We start from the raw sequence: 17,887 nt of genomic DNA, 5'->3' as shown, positions 1-17,887 counted from the left end.
AGTGATTTAAAATTCCATAGTTTATTTCTGATCGCAGTTGTAGGCTACGTTTCTAGAGTAAAATGAACCAACACTCTCCCACCACTAACGCAGGATCAGTCAGTGAAATTAAGAAAGATAACAGCCTTGATCAACATACATTTTAAAGTAGACTAATATGTGGTGCATACTTTTTGTAATATGGAGTATAAACTATACGTATTTTTTTACACTTATACATATTAAAGAAATAAAAAAATCTGTTAATCTGTAATAGCCTACCTGTAGCCACTAGATGTCTGTATCGCCTTTTATATAAAGATATACAGGGCTGTGTAATAGGTGGTGATCATGTCAAGACACGATTAAATAAAATGACTAATGATTGCTTTTTACCTGACTTTATTTATTGTGACCTTAAAGGAATCCAAAAGTAATCAGAATAAATTACTTTCATAATGTGGTGCTTGGATTACGTTACTGAATTTTTTAGGAAGTTGCTCCTAATTTGTTACTGCAACAGAATAGGCTACATGTTAAAAGTACCCCTCCCAACCCTATAATAATTGGAAAAACAAGCAGGTGTGCAGTTTATATGAAATGCTTTACTTGTTCTGTATTTAGACAAGATACAGTCGTCAGTATTTTTTTCCTTCATTAAGGCAAACGGCATAGACCTATCAAATCAAGCTCTGCCATCTCACATACTTATCCAGTGTAAGCTGTAGGATAGTTAGGTGCATTATCTCTGATCTCACTTAAAGGGTTTGTTCACCCAAAAATTAAAATGTCTGTTGTTAATTACTCATCCTGTCGTTCTCTCAGATTTCGTCGAACATAACTTAATTTGTGTTCCGAATATGAACAAAGGTTCAGGGTTGGAAGGACATTAGGGCGAGTAATTAACAACAGAAATTGCATATTTGTGTGAACTAACGCTTCAAGTAACACAGGGGAAAAGAAAAATACTTCAAAGAACAAACACACTGACATAAGCAAGAAACAACAAAAATATGGTTCAATGGAGGCTGATTGTTCAGGCCAATTCCACAATAGCCACTTAATAGGACTTGAGTGTGTGTTTTCAGCCCAATCTGAAGGGCACTTCACAGATCTGTGTTCAAGCAAACAAAAACGCTGCCCAACTGTAAACATGAACAAACATCTTAACACAATTATTATTATTTTTTAAATGACCTAATTTATCCACTCAGATCTTGGCTTTTGCCCTGTCAAAAGACTCTGAAAAGATGAAAATCAATAAAGTAAATTTAACAAAAACCTGAGAAGAGGAACAAAAAGGAAGAAAAAAAAAGTCCAGCTGCCATAATGGCAATCTAAAGAAGCATAACCCATCTCTATTATTTTCCAATCTTGCCACATGTTAGTAATTATATTCTATAACAAAAAGAAAAAAAGATTCAAAACTCATAAACATTATCGTACCTTTATGTTACACAGTAAACTTGGAGTTAAAAATACCAACAAACAAAAAAATCCAGTATTACAGGAGATTTTCCATTATAAGCAGGGGTTGTCATCTAATTGTTACTTTTAAATGGTTTCTAAGGAATTAACAGACAGACAAACATGCAAGTAACATTTATATAACAGTGTGACGCGTGAAATCCAATGAGTGGATAGTAGTTGGAAATCAAGATGATAGAAGTATCAAATTATTACATTTCACAATGTTCTTGAGGGAAAAAAGGCGAGTCAGCACATGCAGCAGAAAGGAGGAAAGCTTTCATTCTTTTCATTTACTGTCCAGGATATGTCATCAGTTAAATGATGCGTGTGTGTGAGACTCTTACGTGTGACAGACCCAGCAATGGTTCTCCATCATGCGAGTCTGTACACTGTGATGACGTGTGTGCATGTCTGCTTGTATGTGCGTGTTACAAAGGGACGTGGCTGAACAAGTATGAAACCGACTCCCCATTATGAGTTCGCCTGATGGCTTCAGCCAGAATCATAGAAATGTCGATCACCTGGAGAAGGAGAGAAAAATAAATCAGTCAGAATGCTCAGAGTAAAAAACAACTACTAAAAAAAATTATATCTGTAAAACAACCAAATCAGATATAATATTCCAGAAATTAATACCAGATTACACTACCGTTCAAATGTTTGTTGTTGGTAAGAATATAATACTTTTATTCAGCAATTAATCATTATATTGCTGTTCTTTGAAATTCATTAAAAAAAATTAGTTTTCACAAAATATTCAGCGGCATCATTCATTCATAGTAATAAGCATTCATTTATAGTAAAAATACTGATATTAATAAATATTTCCTGAACACCAATTTAAGGATCATTTGTCACTGAAGACTGGAGTAAAGCTGACAATTTTGCTGTGTCGTCACAGGAATAAATTACATTTTAAAGTATAATCACTATATTCAAATATTTTAAATATTTCACAATATTAAATTATTTATTTTATCTAGCCTCAGCTAACTTTTAAACAATAGTGTACACATGCATTACAAATGTATGGTAAAATTGTGAGACCATAATAGAGCTGCATATCATCACTGATTTGATTCAGATTCACAAGCTTGAGATTCGATTCTGACTTTGAAACGCATATTATAAAATTATTGCATAACCATGTGATTACATGTATTACAATACTGCGTGACCGAAAACATTTGTTGGAATTATTTTTTAAAACAGATCTTGAAGAATCGATATTTAAATTGACTGGTATTATTTGGAAATTATTACCCATCCCTAAAACCATAACAGTTTTTATATGATAAATGTCTGTGCCTGAATCTTGTTGCAGTGTTTGATTTTGTCCTCCTGTGGAATTGTGTTGGTGACCACGACGGCCTCAAAGTTGGCATTGTTGATCCGAGAAATGGCAGGCCCAGAGAAGATCCCATGAGTCAAGATGGCGTAGACTTTAGTGGCTCCTGCAGACACCAGTCTGATAGAGGAAAGAGACGCACATATCCAGTTAAAACACAGACAGGCCTGTATGGAGGCATGACAGATTACTAGGATAATCATGAATGTGCATGTGTTTGAGCATGAAGTGATCGTGTATCATGCAAGCCCTCACTTGTCCGCCGCGTGACATACTGTCCCACATGTGTCCGCCATGTCATCTACTAAAATCGCCACTCGGTCCTTTACGTCCCCAACCAGCACCATACGATCCACCTCATTGGCCTTCTTCCGCTCCTTGTGGATTAGGGCAAAGTCCACGTTCAGTCGGTCAGCGATGGATGTCACTCTGATAAAATGAACACACAATTCTTAGGTAGCATTCTGTACAACAGTGAGAAATGACAAATGGATGCATTCAGGCTTCTCTGCAAGTGTCATATACAGACATCACAGATAGGCCACATGCGCAAATGTCAGTAAAAACAAGTACAAACTCCAGTCACAGTGTGTGTAAGATCACTCACTCACTCGAGTGCCTTAAATTGTTACAAAAGGGGGCGCTGCAGTCAGTCCATTTCTCCAGAAACAAATCACATGATGTAATCAGCATGATTAAATTAGCCAAGCTTTAAAAGGCTTCAAACGGTTTTGAAAAAAATGCCCACCACTATAATGTACAGCTAAAGGTTTAGGCCAAGCCATTGCCTGTTAGCAGATAATCACACTCACACAAACACACACACAAAAAACCTGACTTTTCTTTACCCTCCACACCTAAAAAGAGTAAAACACATTCATGTCCATCGTCTTCAAGAGCCGTATCAACATTATGAACTACAATTCTCCAGGTTTAACAACCTGAAAGGGTTATGTTGCTTTAAATCATTATTTACAATCCAATACTTAAAAATATCACAAAATACATTCTTTTTTTTAACTTTTTAAACAAACAATGAGAAGGATAAACCGAGAGAAAACTAAATGCCAAGAATGACAGTGAAACAAGAAAAGAAATGAGTGAGGAAGAGAATGGTTCTCATTCAATGATAATTGTGTAAATTATTCAAATTTATACATGGTGGTCCAAATTTAGACCACGTGCATACAGACACTCGTTTGTTCTTAACCTTATTGGAATGTTAATGAATTTGGATTATCCTGAATTCACCATTCGCTCAAGGTTAGTAATTTGTGTAAAACACACCCAAACCATCCATTTCCATATGGTTTTTCCACTCAGCAAACATGGAAATATTAGGTCTTACTTTTGTACGGATTGAACTAAAGCGCAACTTATGCGAGTAATGTGACGTACTGCTGATATTTGCGCTACGCCATGACGCACTACGCTACTTCTGACGTCATGAGTTGCGCATTAGGGGCAAGTAGACTGCGTTTGGCCGGAAGCTCGAATTTTACTTTGTAGCGTGTTAAATATTTATATTATTCTTACACAAACTCATCGCTTTGCTTCAGAAAGCCTTTATTAAACCCCCGGAGCCGTGTGGAGTTCGTTTATGATGGATGGATGGATGGATGCACTTTTTTGAGATTCAATCTGTTGGTTGCAATCCACTGCCATTATAATGCGCCAAAGCGTCAGGGTGTTTATTAATATAACTCTGATTGTATTTGTCTGAAAGAAGAAAGTCATACACCTAGTGAGTAAAAGGAGTAAATCATGGGGTGATTTTCATTTCAAAGTGAACTACTCCTTTAACGTTTTCACAATACTGCATTGTTAGAATTCATAAAAATGTTACCGACCAACTGGTGATTGACATTTCGTGCACTCGCCAACAACATTTTTATTCGCACGTGGTGCTTGGCGAGTGTTAATTTTAGGCCTTATCTCTGAGATATATATATATATACACACACACACGTACATACACGTTATCAACTGGGATGTCAAAGAATACCTAACAAAAAATATACATGTATATAAAAAGCATAAATATATAAACATGTAAAAAAAAATTAACACGTTTATAAGACCACAGAGACTGATTTTTGCCTATGTGTGGTTTCAGTTGATGTTATATTTATGGTAAATTATTCTAAACTTTTTTTGGTTTTTGAGAGACAGGCAGGAGAGGACAAAGAAAACACACCTCTTGGCTCCACCGGCATCAGGAGAAACGATGGTGCAATTCTTCCACTCATTGATGTTTTCTTTTATCCATTTGAGGACTGCTGGCTCAGCATACAAGTTATCAACTGGGATGTCAAAGAATCCCTAACAAAAAAAACACATGGACTTAAAATCATACCTTGAGCAAAACCATAATTAAAAAAAAACTGTCCAAGTCTCACAACTATAAAATGCAGAAGAAATGTAATGCCCACCCAGTTATACATGTGCCTGACTGTAGGGTTATGTCACTGATCTCTGTTCATGAGAGATAAGGGTTTGTTTGGAGTGAAGGCGTTTTACTGTGTGTACCTGAATTTGAGAAGCATGTAGGTCCATAGTGATGATGTGGTCTGCTCCGGCTACAGACAGCATGTTGGCAACCAGCTTGGCTGAGATTGGAGCCCGACTCTACCAGACAAAAATTCTCACTCGTAACTAAACAAACTTGTAAACGGGTATCACCACAACCATTAACTATAGACACATTAACAGGAAAAGAGCACGCATAATTAGCCATGCCTTATGAGTTGGCAAGAGGCCAGAAAAGGAGAATACAAGAAACACAGAACACACACTGACACCACAGTCGAAAGACTTACAGAAAGTAGCCCACATGGATCCACCAACATTGATGTGATTAATGTATGATTAACTGTGTGTACTGTGTACATGTTAATAAGCAAGCTGTTTCTCTCACCCCCACCTTGTCCTTCTTGTCCTGCCGAGCGTAGGGGAAGCAAGGAATGACCGCGGTGACTCTGGATGCTGACGCAATCTTACAGGCATTGATCATGATCAACAGCTCCATGAGATTGTCATTTATTTCGCCACAGCCACTCTGGACAATATAGACATCTTCTCCACGTACACTCTCTCCTATCTCTACACTACACACAGACAAAAACACACAGATAAGGCTGAGTCTCAGTCACTGAAGACAGTACACAATAAATCTATATTTGTCTGCCTGATTAAAGGGGAGTATCTGATACGAGCTGATATTTGGTCTTCACTGGGGTGAAACTGAGACTGAAACTGTTGCGTCAAGAACCTGGCTACATTTATCACAAGTCAGGAACAGATAAAGAGTAAGAGACATTTTATCTTAGGGTCACAAGCCTTCCACTCATCTTGGGCTTAAATGTCAATTATATGAACACAGACAGCAGAGCCAACATGATTTTTCATGTCTACATATGAGAGTTGTGTATTTTATTACGTCTAATGTGTACAGTAGTATTACAACTAATACTAATAAATAATAATAAAGCTGCATTTCAAAAGGGCCCAATTAATAACAGTATGACTCCTCACGTGGCAGAGGAGGCCAGACAGGACGTTTAAAATTAGCATTAGCGGCCCTAGAGTCACATGCTTAATGCAGGTGTATGCTGGGAAACTGAGTCTGTTGCCTGTTTTAGGCGCTTGCGCCAGAATACATCTTCCAATTCAGAAAACTACAAAATAAAAAAAAATGGTTACCATGTGTTTACCATTCCGTTTACCCTAGCCAAAACATTACGGGAAAGCATAGTTTCAGTATCAATTCTGAGTGAAATTAACTCACCAGGTTTCCTGATTGCTGAATTTTTTGGTGACCACTTTCCCCAGCTCGAGTCCCAGTCGGTCCGCGATCTTCTGCGACAGATCCGGATGCGAACTGCCGCTAAAAATCTTTATATTTGGCATTCTTGGCTGATCCGTGGTGCCTATAGTGTCGGGGTGCTGTACAGTGTTTTTTACAAAACACTGTAAGTGAAATTCTCTTCTGATTCAATGTTAACCTCAATAAAGTGAGTGCAGAGGGCCTTGGTACCAGTTATCTGATTTCGGGTCCGTCTGCGCAGCAAATGTACTATGTGCCCTCGTGGCCCCGCCCCCTTCAAGCAAAAACACACCCATGAACTGTGGCGCTCGTCAATTTCTGGGATATGATTGGATACATTGCTAGGGGCTAGATGACTGGCAGCTAAACAGACAGATACGCGCAACACACGTTAAGGATGTTCCAGTTTACAGTTTCAGCGTAATGTAACTACTATATTATGTAAAACGTAACAAATTAAACAAACAGTTAGAACCCAGCTAATATATAGAAATGTGGTAAGTCCATGTCATCAGGCTTGTATTAAAACTGTCCTGTGTATCATACATACAGATGAAATATAAACAAACATTTGCAAGAATGAAAATAAGTTTTGTATCGTAAATTCTGTTAGTTTTTAAATTCATTGATTTCTACGGAAAATCTCTGTTTTCATAGTTAATAGTGCACTCTTGTGGAATAAGAGGTGTCAGCAGCAGTGTGTTCCTTGAACTGCTGTCGTAGTTTGTAAAAACTGATATATTTAGGATTTGGTACCAGATGAGCACGAACTAACTCGACAGAGCAACAACGTTGGAAAACAAAATGGCATAAAATTAAGTTAAATCAGATTTGTTCATATTTTGCAAGTAGCCTAAAAATGAAACAGTACTGACACAAGTGATCAAAAGCTCTTTTAATTAATATTTATTCCATAAACATGATTACAAAACTCAGCAAGTTACCAATATTACATTTGTCACCATACAGGCTTGATCACAAATATTTCAACTTTTGTGACAGATACAACAAAACAAAATACTAGAATAATTTACATGAAAATCTATAAAACAGCAATGAGATCACAAATTAGTGTTATTGTTCCACTGTCTGTTTTCATGGTTTCTTTTTTATCTTTAAATTAATATATATTTTTACTAGAGCACAACACTCTTACAACAAGATTGGTCCAATTACAAAAACTCTCAACAAAGAGTCACAGCTTGCTCTCCTTCTCTCTCCTTTACAATAGTTTTTTATTTATTTTTTATAGTATTTTCAATTTTTGGTTTTAAAACAAACAAACAAAAAACAAATAAGAGAGAGAGAAAGAAAAAGAAAGAAAGAAAACATGGCAATTAGCAACCTTTTCACTTGCTGAAAAGGGAAAAGAACAAAGCCACAGTAAGAACGACCTCACATCACTTTCTAAGAAAAATATACACTTAGAAAATATGTTACAAATTGGCACAATGAAAAATATACAGGTCATCATTTTTTTCCCTACATCAAGGTCATTGAGAATCCACCTGGCGAACACAGACCAGGCAGTAGAAAGAGTTTCTTTTTTTTTTCTTGATGATGAAAAAAGGCAAAAGTAGTTACAAGTAATGCAGTGTCAAATAAATCATGAAAAAAAATACTTCCAACTTGACAATATAATACATTCATAAATAGGGCACAGTTAAGTTTTTGATATTCCTGTTTTAACTTTACATGATGCACTTATAGGGGAATAACACTGTTTAAGAACTTTTAAAAATATGAACAGTTAGTGCAGGGGATGTGTGCTATAAAGTTTTCACTGGTGTAAAACTCTGTTCTCAAAATATGAACAAGAGCACCCCGCACTGGCATCACAGATGTCCTGCAGGTTTAGCAACAATAGGGCTATCTAAAAACAGTACAGTAGGGGGCACCGCTGAGAACAGCTTGAGTTTATGTCGAGATGAACAGCTGAGGGAATGAGAGATGTGAAGGCAGTTGGGTTCCCTGAGCCAACGGACCTGAACCAACTGTGTTACATCTCCATTCACTCAGCACGGGGAAAACATGGACAACAAACTTTCCCCGGCTAATACTTCCTGGCTTTTTGCTTTGTGAGGCTGATTTGGCTGGGAAGGCTCGAATTAGTTCACCCTAAAATCAAGAAGTTTTCAGAGGAGCTCACTTCTGAATCACACCACCAGCTGTGGAATGTCACTCATCATCTGCACCTGTGTTCATCAACATTTTCTCCAATAATTTAACCTCAATTCATTCACAGCAATGTGAACAGCATTTGCACAAATACCCATCGAACTCTGAAATATGAGGATCAGTTCACAAACTAATCCGATGTAGTGCACAACTTAAAAGTGTTTCACACACCAAAAAAAAAGAGAAAAAAAAAATCTTTTCAAATACATATTCACAAAAGAGGGGATTCAGGGAGTTGTACAATCCTGCAGCAATGTAGTAAACAGTACATGGGGGTAACCAAGTTGGCTTCTTTCCCTCTTTTTATAACACAACAAATAACATTCCAACAGCAATTGAAAAACAATGGTTTTGAGATCAGGTAAGAAGAAAAAAAACAGGCGAGTCAGAGAAAGTAATAATACAGGGGATCAGAATTCACAACACATATTCATGTTTTAAATGCATGCACATCACTAGCAACAAATTAGAAAAACTTTCAAACAATATTTGGCCCTGTTCTTATCTGGTTTTAAGGGTGTAAAATTCATTAGAGGTACAGAGAAAATATTTACTGAACGCTAAATTAGAAACTTGGGGACGTAAACCAGTTAGAATGCATCATATGTCTTGTTATGAGAAGGAATTATAATTTTCTTACCTTGTTATAGACGAACAGTAATCTTTTACCATCCAGAAATAAATCAGAATGAAAGGCAACCAATGAATTTCTCTGCCATTATAGCACTGCGGCTTCCTACCACCAATTCTTGTCATGCATCTCTCACTTCATGCCTCTAAACTGGAACTAGCCAAGAGTGTAAAACAGAAAATAAATCAACATTTTTCTTTTGATTGTTGAGATGACTCCTCACTGTTTGTACAGATGTGATGCAACAGGAGTGAATCTCAGATTAACAACTCCCCCCATCCCAAGCACACGCACACGCACACGCACACACTCCTCAATCACTGCCACATTATAAAACAGCAAATATTTATGTAGATAAAAATGTCTGTACATTTAATTGTTCATAGTTTGGCACATTAATTTAAACATGTTTGATATAATCTTGTTTTGTAAATAGTGCATATGTTTGTGTACAACAGCATTTTGATACTGGCAGGAGGAGATTCACTGGAGAACAGATGAATGAACCCCCTTTTCACAACTTATAAACAAACAACAATAATGAAAAAATCTCTTTCGGAATTTCAGAACCTCAGAAAACGACGCTTTCTTTTAGCTTGTCAAAGCCCAATGTTCTGAGGGGTTGGCACAGAAACGAGGAGAAAACGATTCTTAGCACAGAATACTACACATGACCTTTGACCCCTGAACAGAAGGCAACCATTTGCTGAGAGACAGAGCAGGGCGCTGGGCTCGATTTAAACCATGGTGCTGTGACACCGATTTAACACATACAGTGTTAAGCTGCAACGGGGAAAAAAAGACAAAATATTGATATTTAGATAAACACCACACTAAAAGAGAATCCAAAGACTTTCAAGGCATTTTTCTTCTTGTAAAACAAACAAAACACAACTAAAAAAGGTAAAAATGCAACAAAGCAGCAATGGTGAGTAGGGTGCAGCCATGACAGTGAGACTTCAGTCAGTCTAGTAGGTAGTTTAGCAGGGCTGACATGCAGGATGTGCCTGCCTTCCAGTGGGCTAGGCAAAGGATTGTGGGTAAAGTCGGTGCCATGCAGCTCTGAAATGTGGAAAGGATTTTAGGAGGATTTGGCAGGGTGCGAGGGAAGGGAACGGAGAAAGAGAAGGGGCATATTGCAGAGAGAAAATATTACCTCCGTTTCTCTACCAAAGCGGTCAATGCTACTCCTTTTATGTCCCTTTTGCCCGCTAAGAGTTCCTCACGGGCAAACTTAGCACTGCTTTTGTGACGGTACATTTTTTTGTGGGCTGGGCGGTGTGGAAGTGGGAGGCAGTCTAATCCAAGGGTAGGAAAGAAGCCTGGTGGGAGAAGTTTAGGCAGTGCTTTACCACCACGCCCAGCCCCTTTCTTCCCTCGACCTCCGCCTGAGGCACCACCCCGCTTTTTAAGGTCAGCGGCACTACCCAGAATCTTCAGTGTCTGGCTCTGGAGGGCATGTTGACCTGGTGACAGGCAAGGCCCCCAAAGAGGTTCCACAGAGGCCCTCATAAAACGCTGTACCTCAGCCATGCCAGACACTATATTGGACAGGATGTTTGATGGTTCCTGGAATTCTCGTTGGTCATCGTTTGACAGTCCCCCGGTAATAGGCCACTCCCCCTGAGCTCCAATCAAGCCAAGCGATGGGGTGGGGGATGAAGCGCAACTTCCTGACCCTCCGCCACATTTGGCTGCTTTTCCCTCTAGCAAAGCTTTGATCTTCTTCACAGAACGAGAACCCTGACGTGGGAGCTTTACTTTCTCTCCTTTTACTGTTTTTGGAGTTTTGGTCTTTTTAGCGCCTTGTCCATTTTTCCCACCCTTTTTCGTAGAACCTTTGTGATCCCTTCGCCCTACATCCTCCTCCTCTGTGTTGAAAGACTGTATCTGAAGGAGGTGTGGGTTTCCATCTTCATTTAGTTGCGGGACAACTCCACAGTTCCATTGTACATTTGCTTCTGCTGCCTCAGAGAACTCTCCAACTTTACCACAATTCCCCAGCAGTTGTGGTGAAGAGTTAGGTGTGTCTGGTGGGGACATCTCGGATAGCGAAGAATGACGGAACTTATCAGGGGTAAAGTTGGAGATATCCAGAAGGTCAGTGGACTCTCGAAGAGGAGCAACCTCCTCTAGACTTTGCTGCAGGATGAGCCGTGGACTACAATGCGGCAAGAAGCCATCGTTGATCTCACTGATCTCTTCTTCCCTCTCTCTTTCACCCTCTCTTAGGCTGAGCGAGCTGTAGTTGCTAGAGGTGGCAGAAAGTGACCCAAGGGAGTTAAAGCTAACCAGTCGCCCTACACCACTGTCACTCCGAGACCCAGCCGGACTCAAGCCATAATCAGCATCAGGTTGGGACTCTTCATATGACACCCTGCACCCTGATAGAGACACTTGCCCATACCCTGCAACATTTGTGCCATCCCCTGCTAACACAGGCAATGGTGTGGGAAAGCCCGATGGCATCATCGGCGACTGGGTTGGGATGTCTGGGGAGAAGGGCAGCTGTTCAGCAGATGGTTGGGATGGCCATGAAATTGGCTGGGTTGGTTCAGTAAGGTTTGTCTCAGCATAATGTGTGTGGTGGGGCCCGTGGTTCATAGGTGGAGGAGAGTGGGGCAGCTCTGATTCAGAGGGAGGAGAGAGAACACAGCTCTGGACTGGCTGAAGGGTGGGATTCTGCAGTCCTGGATGGAAATAGGTGATGTTAGCAGTGCTCGATGACTCCGAGGCTTCAAGAAGAGTCTGCAGGTATCCCCCTGGGAGGAGTTCAGCGTTTCCATTAGTCCCTGGAGCTGTTGGGGTCAAAGTGCATTTTTCAGGGTCATTACTGGAGGTTTCACTTGTAACAGTACCTTCTAAAGAGTTACTAAGGTTTTCTGGTAAACATGGGCTGCACTGCTCAATCTCAGAGGCTTCAGGGACTTCCTGTGTCTCAGTGTCTTTTAACTTTTTCAAACGAAGTCTTGCTTCACTTTTAAACTTCTTTATCTTTCCCGTTTTACCTGCCTTTCTTCTTTCTTCTCTCTCCTGTGTTCTACTTTTAGCCCTGGCAGTGTGCGTAATGGGGGTAATGTCATATTTTGGTTCCTCTGTGCTTTTCAGTGATTCAGTCTCCTCTGACTGATTGTTGGCGTGGACCACTATAGTTTGGCTGGGGAGGGAATTCTGTACTGCATGGATCTGCTGGATCCGGAGTCTGGCCAACCTGTGCTTGCGTTTGTGTGTAGTGTTTGGCGGTCTTTTGCAGCCATTGAGACGTTTGGTTGTTTCTGCAGCTGTCAATCTATTCTGTTCCTGCAGCTCCTTTTCTCTTTCCTGCCAGTAAGCTTTTAATGGTGCTAGTCTCTCATAGCGTAGCAGAGCATTTGGACTCAAACAGACTACAGAAGGTGATGGGTCAACTCGTCCCAGCCGCACTCTCATATGCCTCTGGCCTTTAAACCGATTAATGATTATGTATTTTATGATGACAGGTGGGTCCTTCCTATTGGACCGCCGCCTCTTCTTCGGACACCAATCATCATCACGCTCTTTCTTGAGCCCAGCAGGCTGTTTATCTCGTTTCTCTGCGTTTTTCTCACTTTCTATTGAGTCCACATCATACAGGTAGTCTTCTCGGTAGGCCACCTTCCTCTTGGCTCGGAGGCGGTAGCTCAGCTGGCTGGAGGAGCTAGAGTTTTCTCTGGACAAACGGCCATGGCGAAGTGAGAGCGCGTGGTCTGGGGAGCCTGTGCAAGAGCTGTCATCACTGAATTCACCAGAATCTTCTGGAGAATTACTGAGGTCAAAAAGAAAGTTACTGTCTGGGCTAATATTGGGGGTCACATGGTCATCACCCTTAATCTCAATGGATTGGTCTGTTTTCTCTTTTGGCCCCTCCTTTCTACTGCAAGGTAAACTGGGAAAGAAACCTAGCTGAGATTCATCCTGTAGCGCAGACTCACTTCTCTCCTGTACTCCATCCTGATAGGACTCGTAGCGTATCTTAAGTGAGCAGACGTCAGTACTGAGTGCTGTCTCCTCCTCTTGAAACATGTAATTCTCCACATCTTCTTCACAGAACAGATTGACTGCAAGTTCACTGCGAGAGCATAAGTCCAAGAGCTCCATACGGCTTTCACTGATGAGTGTCTCTAGACAGCTCCAGTCCTGCGCCTCCTCACCAAGACCTTCGTATATGCTCCTGGATGTAGGATCCTCATCTGATTCGCTCTCCTGCATCGATCTCCCTTCCTCAGCCCCCTCATTGGTTACAGCTGGATGGGCGGGGCCGCTGAGCAGCTGGTCAGATAGAACCTGGTCACCATAGCGACCTGCGCTGGGGGCGGGGCCAAGGCATTGCAAATTAATGCTGGCAAAGCCGAGTACGGACTCACAGGATTCCGGTTCTGTCTGATTTTTGGGGATCAGACAGCTAAGGCAATCTCCGCCCCTGGAGTCCATGTTAGAGAGGGATGACCTGTCACAGGTCTGCGGCACAGACCAGGGCGTCACAGGTTTGGAACAGGGCACAGAAGAGAGAGATGAAAGGGAGGAAAGAGAGGAGAACGAAGAGAGGGAGGATAGAGAGGTGGTGTTGGAGACAGACCCATCATGCAGGTCAGCTGGGCTAAGGGGACCTTCAGAGGTCTGACTCTGGCCACAGAGGGAGGGCAGGGACAGCACTGCAGGAGTGATGTCATCACAGCGCCTTAAATCATGCGACACATCTGCCAAAGGGTCATGTGGTTCTAAAAAAATCAAAAACAAAAAGAGGGTGAGAAAAATCTTTAAACTGAAATTCAAGTTTTTCCTGACAAACATCTGTAAAGATCTTATAGATATAAAAGACGATTTTTACATATTACACAATGCTGCATATTAAATACATGTGGGAACTCCTACCATTTTCACTAGCATCTCTTGGGCAGGGGCTGTGAACTGCCCCTGAGAATCGAGACTCCTGTAGAACATCCATCAATCTGAACTGAATCTCTCTCTCACTAACATAATTACCACTGTCCAGCCTGTAGAAACACAAAGACACACACACAGTAAAGGCTATAGTGGAAGCCATGCAATCTTTAAAAACTGTCAGCTCTAAAGTCTAGAAAAAACAAAAACAAATCACACTTTTCAGAACTCTAGATTTGACCAATGTCAAATCCTCCTAAAAACCAGTCTTTTTGGTATTTTAGTGAGGTGGTAACATATTATTTTATCAGATTCTGTATTCACAGTGACTTACAAATAAGGAATATCCCAAACAATTTGTCATAAGAGCCAACATTATTTGCAGTACACAATGGCAAGTTTAAAGTATAAAGTTACTCTACCTAGAATGCAGAAAAGAAGTTAAAAAGATAAAGATTTTTTTTTAAAGTGTTCAGTTCTTAGCCAATTAATATACAAGAAAACCTAGGGAATTTTCAAACTTCTTTTGTGTTCCATCAAAGTAAGTCATACAAAACATGTAAATAAACATGATGGTATTTTAATTTTTTGGGTGAACTATTCTTTTAAGTTTATCAGCAGCTAAAATTGTGAAGAATGACTGTTGTTTATTTAGGGGAACTTTAGCTGCAGGTCCAGAAAGAAAAAAAAAATCTGTATTTCGATGTTCAAACCTTAAATTCATAGAATTGAGAAGAGAAATTATTTATTTACCATCCCAACTGAGTTACAAATCAGCCTTCTCTCTCTAGTACTTCCTTGATTTGTGTCCCGTTTTCAGTTCCGGTCTCTCACTTTTACTCTCAAGGATTACAGTAAGTTGTATTGCTTTACATCATTCTGTCCTCTGATTGCCCTACACTGTGAAGTACAACTCTTGAGGATGTGGAAGAAATGAAAGAGCTTTGTAACAGCAGAGACGGAGAAAAGAAAGAGTGCTATCTCTTCCCCCAGGCTGTGTGTGCATGTGTCAGAATAGTGTGCCATATATGCAAGTAAAAAGACATGCAGATTTTTATTTAAAAAATAAATAAAATAAAAACAAAGCAGTATATGCTTTGGGGAGAAATGCTGATCTCTAGTACACTGTTTGAAGTGTTCCCATGAGGTGAACTTACATAGGAATTCAGAACTGAACTATTGAAGATTTATGAATTGAATATGAATTGCACAAGAGTTTTGAAACTGTTGAGTGGGCATTGTGTGTGTTTCAGTGGTTTGCTCATCCAATTGCTTTATTTTTCTATTTACACTTTAAATAATGTCATTTAAACAATAATAATTAAATTACTATTTACTGTTTTTTTGTTCAACAAACAAAACAGCTAATTCAGAAATGTATTTATCAAATGTTATTAAAGCTTCTGATCATAAATACGTCAACATATAAAATAATTTGTCTTATACACCATAAATACATTCTCTGGATAATTTTCCCATTTCCAACAACACACAAGAGTTATACACTCAAACATTCTCCTGCATGTACTGTTTTCGGGATCTGGGAATGGCTATGATCTAGGATTTGCTCTTTCCAACCCAGTGCCAGTATGAGAAAAAGCCCAGGGCTGTTCTGAGAACAGCATGGCTGGGCTCATTCTTGCCAGCTTTGCAGACAGAGACAGAGAACAGGGCAGTGGCACTGTCTGCAAACTGCTCTTATTAAAAACGAAATTAATATTTATTCAGCTTCAACATCCACCCAAGAGACAGACAATGGAATTACAGAGGAGGGAGAGAGGGAGAGAGAGAGAGAGAGAGAGAGAGAGAGAGAGAGAGAGAGAGAGAGAGAGAGAGAGAGAGAGAGAGAGAGAGAGAGAGAGAGAGAGAGAGAGAGAGAGAGAGAGGTTGATGTGAGTTTGTTAGATGTTTTTCAGAGATCGATAAATCTGCTGCAATCTGTCCTTGGTCATCTGTCAGGCAAGCAACCAAAATATCAACAATCCATCCATTTGTCAATGAAAGCATTACTACACTGACTGACTAAACTCAAGGTAGGTTTAAACTGCAAGTCTGGTTTGATTGGATTGATTGATTGATTGATTGATTGATTGATGTGCACCAGAGGTATGGCTGTTATAGCCTTACATGTGCGGTGCAGCTTGACAGCATCAGAGAAACTTCCATAACAGCTTCCCAGGACAGGTATCCGGTGACAGACAGGTCCTCCATATACTCTAAACATGATTACATCAAGAGCCTGAAAGATGAGCACGCTTTCAACATCTCGGATGACCAAGAGAATTTACATTATTCAGAGAGACGTAACAGGTTTGAGTCCACCCTTAATTATTGAAGGCCTGGTGCGCTATGATACGCGCTCTGCTGTTCTGCATCTCCCATCGCCAAATGCCGCATCGGTCGCAGGCGCCGAGCACCGACCGCAAGCAAGACGCGGGGGAAATGAAAATGCGTAGAACGGCACAAACAGAATATCACCACATAACATCGTTCGTGTTATTGCTCTGTGTGAACGAATGCGTATGTAGATGTGGCCTTGGCTTAGGGGGGGAGGGATGGTGTGTAAGAGCGCGAGAGAGAGAGAGAGAGAGAGAGAGAGAGAGAGAGAGAGAGAGAGAGAGAGTGTGTGTGTGTGTCTCACGTAGCAATGCTTTTCTATCCCCTCAAACGATGGCCTGCGACTCACAGCTTTCGCAGGACACTGAGCCATTCCTCCCCCTCTTCTCCCTCACTCACACACAAACACACCTGTGCAATATGGACGCATCATGACAGCTGACACTCGCTCCACCATTTCTCCCCATTGCAGCGTTTGACGCGCGTCACACTGGCCCACTCACCGCATCACGCACATAAACACGCACAGCCCACATACTCACCTCCCGTTACTCTCGGGCCGCACGTCCCGCCCGCTCTTAAGACTCTGATCGCTCGGCGGGTGGAATGTTGTCATATGTTGTTGTTTTTTTGTTTTGTTTTTTTGTTACCCACTTCAATGCAGTGGTCTCAACATGTTTCCCCTCTCTCGCGAGCCCGGACTGCCTTCCCGGTAGCAGCAGGTGGACGCGCCTCTCGCGCCTCGGAGCCCCTACCACTCCATTTTATTCCCTCGCGCTCCAGGGTTTCCAGGAAACAAACAAAGGTCTGCAGCAGCCCCTGCTCCTCGCCGCATGCTCCCTCTCTCCCGTTCCGCTCTTCCCTTAGAGTCGCTTTTGGGTTTTTTTGCCGTATGTGCGTGTATGACGGAGACGGGGGTGTGCGTGTGTGTATGTGTTTTTCCCAGCTGTACCCCGTCCGTCCCTGACAACGACGGCGCGCTCGTGCGCTGCTGCTCCCCCTCTTTTGAGACCTGCCATAAAGAGCGCGCCCCCATATTTTGCACGGCGGCGCGCTGAGGAATCGGGAGCGCGCGGCACTGCTGAACAGGTGCAGAGGCGCACGCATGCGCGCTGATGCTTCACAAGCTCCAAGCATCAGCTAGGGGTCTCTGCAGATTTAGTTTATTTCTGCTTATTTATAAGCTGGTATTACATGCGCAGTTACTTTAAACAAATAA

General features: G+C 41.0%; 2 protein-coding genes across 3 annotated transcripts; both read right to left on the bottom strand.

Annotated features, from left to right (window-relative positions):
* Positions 1–364: 364 nt before the first annotated feature.
* On the bottom strand, positions 365–7,006 carry prps1a (phosphoribosyl pyrophosphate synthetase 1A). 2 transcript variants are annotated; one of them, XM_079608541.1, is made up of 7 exons: positions 6,585–7,006; positions 5,721–5,904; positions 5,327–5,425; positions 4,995–5,119; positions 3,053–3,226; positions 2,758–2,917; positions 365–1,970 (listed from the first exon to the last, which is right to left on the bottom strand). In XM_079608541.1, exons 1-7 carry the CDS (start codon positions 6,704–6,706, stop codon positions 1,878–1,880), a joined length of 957 nt encoding a protein of 318 aa, XP_079464667.1. In that variant the 5' UTR covers positions 6,707–7,006; the 3' UTR covers positions 365–1,877. The 2 variants fall into 2 exon arrangements, with proteins under 2 accessions (XP_079464667.1, XP_079464666.1); XM_079608540.1 differs by having other exon boundaries at positions 5,715–5,904; positions 6,585–6,950.
* Positions 7,007–7,764: 758 nt separating this feature from the next.
* Positions 7,765–17,687, bottom strand: nexmifa (neurite extension and migration factor a). Its single transcript, XM_079606894.1, is given in 5 exon segments — positions 7,765–10,211; positions 10,214–10,215; positions 10,589–14,168; positions 14,323–14,444; positions 17,211–17,687. Coding segments are annotated over 5 exon segments (3,906 nt in total). The 5' UTR covers positions 17,285–17,687; the 3' UTR covers positions 7,765–10,083.
* Between the last annotated feature and the right edge of the window lie 200 nt (positions 17,688–17,887).

The sequence above is a fragment of the Phoxinus phoxinus genome (assembly GCF_949152265.1).
Source record: "Phoxinus phoxinus genome assembly, chromosome: 3".
Classification (NCBI taxonomy): domain Eukaryota; kingdom Metazoa; phylum Chordata; class Actinopteri; order Cypriniformes; family Leuciscidae; genus Phoxinus; species Phoxinus phoxinus.
Note: the sequence above shows the minus strand (reverse complement) of the source record. Positions and strands in the feature narration are given on the sequence as shown.

What these genes read in the sequence shown, in the direction of transcription:
- prps1a (XM_079608540.1), bottom strand. Translation starts at nt 6,706, where the DNA reads ATGCCAAATATAAAGATTTTTAGCGGCAGTTCGCATCCGGATCTGTCG. An exon ending in TACATGCTTCTCAAATTCAG is followed by an intron (nt 5,120 to 5,326) that starts GTACACACAGTA and finishes TTTTTTTGTTAG; the next exon opens with GGATTCTTTGACATCCCAGT. An exon ending in AACACTGCAACAAGATTCAG is followed by an intron (nt 1,971 to 2,757) that starts GCACAGACATTT and finishes CTCCTTCTCCAG; the next exon opens with GTGATCGACATTTCTATGAT.